The sequence below is a fragment of the Phyllostomus discolor genome, chromosome 1 (genome assembly GCF_004126475.2).
Source record: "Phyllostomus discolor isolate MPI-MPIP mPhyDis1 chromosome 1, mPhyDis1.pri.v3, whole genome shotgun sequence".
Classification (NCBI taxonomy): Eukaryota; Metazoa; Chordata; class Mammalia; order Chiroptera; family Phyllostomidae; genus Phyllostomus; species Phyllostomus discolor.
Window position 1 is genome coordinate 35,898,503 of NC_040903.2, and position 6,183 is coordinate 35,904,685.

A 6,183-nucleotide genomic window follows, 5' to 3' on the forward strand; every position below is an offset into this window, starting at 1 on the left:
TTTTCTCCATCACTCGGATAAATTTATTAAATTTAACTTGATCAAAAAGAAATGTTAGTGAGGATGGTTCCTTCTGGAACTTCTGAGGATGAATTTGTTCCCTGCTTTTCTCCTAACTTCTGGTCATTGCCAGCGATCTCTGGCACTTCTTGGTTTATAGGTACAATATTCTACTCTTTGCCTCTCTTGTCACTTGGTATTCTCTCCAAATGCCTCTGCATCCTATACCTCCACAGAGCCTTTTTATAAGAACATCAGCCAGTGGATTTAAGGTGTACTCTGATCCACTATGACTTCCTCTTAGCTTGCTTACGTCTGCAAGCCCAGACTCCATTGCCAACTAATGTCACATTCACAGGTAGAAGGGGTTGGGACTTCAACAGTTCTTTTGTGGGACACAATTCAACTGACAACATATTCAAAATCATAAAAATATAATTATTTTACTCCTACCAAAAAAAAAACAGAGTATGTAAATGCCATCATACCCACGATACGGAATATTTCTGTCACTTCCCCCAGTTCTGTCCTGACATATTTTTTTTTTGATTTTTACAAATATTTTGTTTATTTTAATGAAGCTGGTACAGACAATGTTCATTTAAAACCCATATCCCAGGCCAAAAAGTACAAATTAAAATAAAAAAGAGCAGTGTTCTGTTGTACACACTTCTGCATGAATAACTTTATTAACTGCTAATGAAAATTAGAACTTTTCTGGGATCTTCTGACAAGATTTCTTTTACTCTTAAAATTCTTTTTCTTCAGTGAAGCCATCTTTGGAGTTAGTCTTTACTCTCGCTTTATCTGTCGTCTTGACTCCAACCTGGTATTTCTCTTCTTTTGGTCCAGACCTTCAGATTTTAAAAGTAGCTTCAAGTTAAGGAAAGGTCATTTTCCACGGTTCAGTTCTCCGAAAACCTCCATCTTCCACTGAAAGTCATAGTCCAGGAGTGAAGCAATCACAGCTAGAACTTCCGGGCCAATTAGAAATGTCATTACGAACACTTGAATTGGTCGACCTCATGTATCACAAGTCTGAAAATGCACAGTCCTGAAAAAGGTGGCCTCTCTGTGCACACATGTAATGTTTAAAAAGGAGAGGGCAGTATGAAGGGGTCTAAGGTTTGATCACCAAAAATCAGCACAATGAAAACAAAACAATAATGAATGGGCACTAGAATTCAAATTACCAGATGTTTTAAAGACACAGGGGGTAGGGGTCAGTTTTCAATTCAATTCTGACCACCACATTACAAAAGAACTATTTTTAAAAATAAAAAAGGACTGAGGGAAAAGTAAATAAAATAAAAAGAATATCTTAACCATTGAATGACCCCCTGTTTGTTCCTGATAAACTTTAATCACATCTCCTTCCTCCATTCCCAGTTCTTTTGGAGTGTGATTATCAGCAATTCTCTGACCTTCAAAGAGAAACCTGAGTGAATTCATTGGAACTCCCTGTCTTTGACAGTATGATTCTTTGAGTTTCTTGAGATGTGTTGTCATTTTCACTTTGGAGTGAATCTCACTGCTATCCTGTCCAATAACTTTGAGTTTAATGTATTCTCCTTCCTTCTTATCGCCCAAGTCCTCAGTTGAAGGTTTTGCCTCCTGGTCAGACATGGTGATGGTGGCTTCACCCGGGGTCTCCGCACAGCAGTGGCCTCGGGTAGGTAGAACCTCGCTCCAGGGTTTACAAATCCGTCTCCCTTCCCCACAGCACAACACCACGTCTCCCTGTCCTGACATTTTGTAGTCAATGCACCACTGAGGCCAGTACTCATCAATCACTGATGTGTTTCCTCTCACTGTAGTTTTGCCTGTTTTGGTAGGTCGGAGAAATTGACAAGGTTATGAGGCTTGTGCTATTTGCTATGCTTTGAACAGTAAAATCTTTTCTCTCTGTGCCCACGTCTCATGACTTCTACTGGTAAATGTGGAACCATGACAGGCAAACTTAACAGCTTACAATTAGGGTAAAAAACAGTTTCTTAATAATCTCCTTTGATGATGCACATTCCAGTGATGAATTCTTTTCTTTAAAACTGGTATGCCATAGGCTTTATTTTTGGCCCAATTGTTCTTTTTTCTTTTATAAATTCTATTGGCACACAGTTGACCTAATTTACATGAAATGCTTCAATAGCTATCTCTTTTATATATAACTTTGAAACATTTACATGCAGTGCCAATACCATTCTTTAAATCTCAATATGTGTGCCCTATCATTGCTTATCGTATCACAGAGCTGGGCATACCATCCTGTTATCAAACAGTCCTATTAAATGACCTATATTCACAATTAAATTTATTAAATATTCCACACAGCATGCTTCTGATTCTAAAAATATCATCGGACACCACTTCTTTAACCCATTTACTTAAAGAATTTTCTGCTACTGAAATCACTCCTAGGTATTAAACCTTGCAGCTTCCCTGTCAGCTAGGTACTTCTTTCCTGGGCCTCCCTTACTATTTGTATAATTTCCAAAGTTATGGTGGCACAAAGAATATAAAAGTTTCAGGAGAATTTAGATATCTTGATAATAAATTGGCATGATTTTATAATTATTGAAGTAGAAAAGGAGGGGAAGAAAGAGAAGAAGACAAAGACAGAGAGAGTGAAAGTGACCACAAGTTTGTTTGGTATGATATAGATAATTAGATGAGAAAAGAAAATAAATGGAAAGGAAATAAGTTTAACATATAGAGAAAACTTTTCTTCCAGGGTCTTTTACTAATATTTTCCCATTTACTTTTCATTATAAAATAGTAAAATAACTATCAATATCTCTCTTTTCCATTTGCAGAAAATTTTCTGAGTAATCAAGTTACTTGATTTAACTCCACACTTAGAATTATTTGAAATAACTCTGAAAAAAGATTATTTGTTAAGCTATTAAAAAAAAACAGAACTTAACCAAGAAGAATTTATCTATCTTTCAACAATACCTTTTTACATTTTTCATTATAAACTACTGCACAGAGAAAACATATAGAACAAAAATGTGCAGTTCAATGACCTCTTTTTTAAAGAAAATGTGATTTTCACATACCAGAACCCAATAGAAGATACAGAATATCGATAACTTCCCCAAAGACACTTCATTACCACCCTTAATTTCTACATCCTGCCTGCCCTCCCCCAGAGATGTTTTTCTATTTTTACGGCAATAATTTTGTACACACCAAAGTATGCACAGTAAAAATTATAGCTTACTCTGTCCTGTGTTTTGGAGCTAATATAATCATTCAGTATGCATTTTCTTCTGTCTGGCTTTTTTTGCTCACTAAATATATGTAAACTATTATTGTTTATAATTGCTTTGTTTTCATCATAATATAGTATTTATTTTATTGTGTGGAGGATACCGGTCAGCAGTATCCATCTCGGCAGCGGATGTTCATCAACACATGAGAAAAACATACACAGAGACAACCAGGTCCTGTGGGGGAATAGGAACAGCAGGGCCACTCCTCACGTGGGGAGCACGCCACTTGGCCACCCTTCCTGGTGGGGAGAGTGTGCTGTTCCCCCTCCAAGAGGCTTTTTATTGGTTTCATTTGAATAAGAATTCAGGTAAAAGCTCATTACTCATTGCTAGGAAGTAAGGATTAAACAATAGATAACAAGGAAGTCTGAGGGTCTATTCTGAGTCAGGGTCAAAGAGCTGTAAAACTTTAAAGAACAAACTTCCTTCTTCCTTGGACCCTTCTCATTCAACTGAGAGCATTCTAAACAAAGCAGGTTTCACAGGATTTTACATATTCTTTCTTAGGCCTGATCACCTGGGCAACCACCCTTTTCAGCACAGAGCTGCACCACCCTCTGTCATTGTTTCAGGCTTAGGTGGAGCAAGGGAACTAAGGCAACCAAGAGATAAGGAGATTTTCCCCCTGACTATGAGGACTCAGGCTATGTCAAAGTCGAGGAGTGAGGGTCCATCACCCCCTTTTGCTGTAGCCCCCAAAGTTCTTTCTTGGTGGCCTCCCACATGATCGTGCCTGTCTTAGATCATTTCCCCCTTGGGGAATCTTACCCATCATTGGCTAACCTACCAAGCATTGGGGTTCAGTTATGAATGAAGCAGCAGAAGCAGCACTCCTGCCAGGGAGATAAGCTTTTGTCTCCTTGCTGGCTTATGGCCCAAGGCCACTCCCTCAGCCTTATCCTTGGTGGGGTTACAGCTTCTGATACCAGGCAGGACAGTTCCCAACACTATTGCATCAATTTACAGTGATCTATTGAATCAACTCCTGTGGGATATTTGTGTTGTTTACAATTCCCTGTCTGTTACAGTGTTCCATGAATATTCAGCTACAAGAGTCTTTGAATGTATACATATGAATGTCAGCTGGGTATAAACCTAGATGGACTTGCTCTTTCATGGGGTATTTGGATGTTTAAGTGTAGTAGATAATGCCAAATAATTTTCAAGAGGAAATTTTAACAATTTATATTTCTGTAAGTAGCACATGGGCATTCCTGCTGCTCTATATTTTCTTCAACATTTCATTATTATAGTTTTTCTTTTTTCTGTTTTAATATCGGGCATTCAGTTGAGTACATATTGGCATTTCTGTGACTATGCAAATTGAGCGCTTTTCCATATTTTTAAGCTATTTGGAATTGTTTAGCTATTAAATGACTCTTCATGTCTCCCTGCCTTTTTTAAATTGGGTTTTAATAGTTTTATTGCTGTAAATGATACTTTATATAAACTAGGTATAGGAATTTTATAGGTTGTATAAAATTCCTGTTGAAAATACCTGTAAAATTGAGAAAATTGAATTTTCACTCCCTTGATTATGTATACTGCTAAAAATAATCCTCAGTTTCATGAAGTGAATTTAGTAATATTTTCAATGATTATTAATTTTGGTTAATATTCTTTTTTATATATTCCTGTATTTAATTTGCTAATATATTATTTAGGATATTTGTATCCATGATCATGAGTGATATTGGTGTATAATTTTTCCTTATAATATTCTTGTTAGGTTTTGGTATCAAGATTATTTGAGGCCCTCCTGACTGGTGTGGGTCAGTGGATTGAGTGCTGGCCTGCAAATCAAAGGGTCACTGGTTCAATTCTCCCTGGGGTATCAGCCAGATCTCTAGTAGAGGACATTGGAGAGGCAACCGCACATTGATGTTTCACTGTCTTTCTCCCTCCCTTCCCCTCTCTAAAAATAAAAAATAAAGTAAAATTATGTGAGGCTTAGTAAGTAATGGGATGTTTCCACTTTTTATTCTCTAAAGTGTTTTAGTAAAATTAGCAGAATTTATCACTTAAATATTTGTAATAATTCAAATGTGAAACTGTCTAGTCTGAGAGGTTAGATTGTGGAAAGATTCTAGAGTTATAGACTCAGATTCTAAAATATATATAACTATTATTTTTGTATCATTTTTGTTCTGGTATTTTCCTAAGAGTTTGTTCATTTCACCATGCATTTCAAATATATTGATATATAGTTATTCATAATTATCACCTTTGCTTCTGGCTCTTTCATTTCTTTTTTCCCTAAATCTACTCCCCAACCTTGTATAGTTACTTCCCACTGTTGCTACTTAAGCCACCTTTACATTAATCAGATTTGACCAATATCACAATCCCTGCATTCATGATGTCTTTGCTCCTTTCAGTAGCACTTACTGTCCTCTCTAGTCAGGACTCCTATAGAACTTACGTAACTTTTTGACAGCTTTATCACTTTCAAATACATCCTTCACACTGCCACTAGAATAATAAAATTAAAAGACATATATTATTGCTGTTTTCAAAAGGCAATTATTTCCCAACTGTCTAAACTATAATTCCACTAGAATATTCTCTTCACTGTAATTTTACCTATTTAATTCATATCCTTACTTTGATACAGTGTAGACACACTGACCTCATTCAGGAAGCAATTGGTGACTACTATTCCATTTGTTAGGATAATACAGTGGTTTTCATGGCTCTGCACCTTTATAAGTATTTATTTGTACTATATTGTTGCATTAACTGTATTTTATTATAAGTTTCTGTTTTTTTGTTTTCTCAGTAACTAAATGGTTACCTTGGTTATTTGTATTCTTGATCTTCACATCCTTAATTTCTAGCCCAGTACCTCACATCACTGAAACCTTCAGGAAATATTTATTAATATAATGCATGGATGGATGAATAAATA

General features: G+C 36.1%; 1 protein-coding gene across 1 annotated transcript; it reads right to left on the reverse strand.

Annotated features, from left to right (window-relative positions):
- Nucleotides 1–666: 666 nt before the first annotated feature.
- On the reverse strand, nucleotides 667–1,733 carry LOC114492560 (small ubiquitin-related modifier 1-like). The gene has a single exon (XM_036021009.1). It carries the CDS (start codon nucleotides 1,624–1,626, stop codon nucleotides 1,231–1,233), a length of 396 nt encoding a protein of 131 aa, XP_035876902.1. The 5' UTR covers nucleotides 1,627–1,733; the 3' UTR covers nucleotides 667–1,230.
- Between the last annotated feature and the right edge of the window lie 4,450 nt (nucleotides 1,734–6,183).

What these genes read in the sequence shown, in the direction of transcription:
- LOC114492560 (XM_036021009.1), bottom strand. Translation starts at nt 1,626, where the DNA reads ATGTCTGACCAGGAGGCAAAACCTTCAACTGAGGACTTGGGCGATAAG.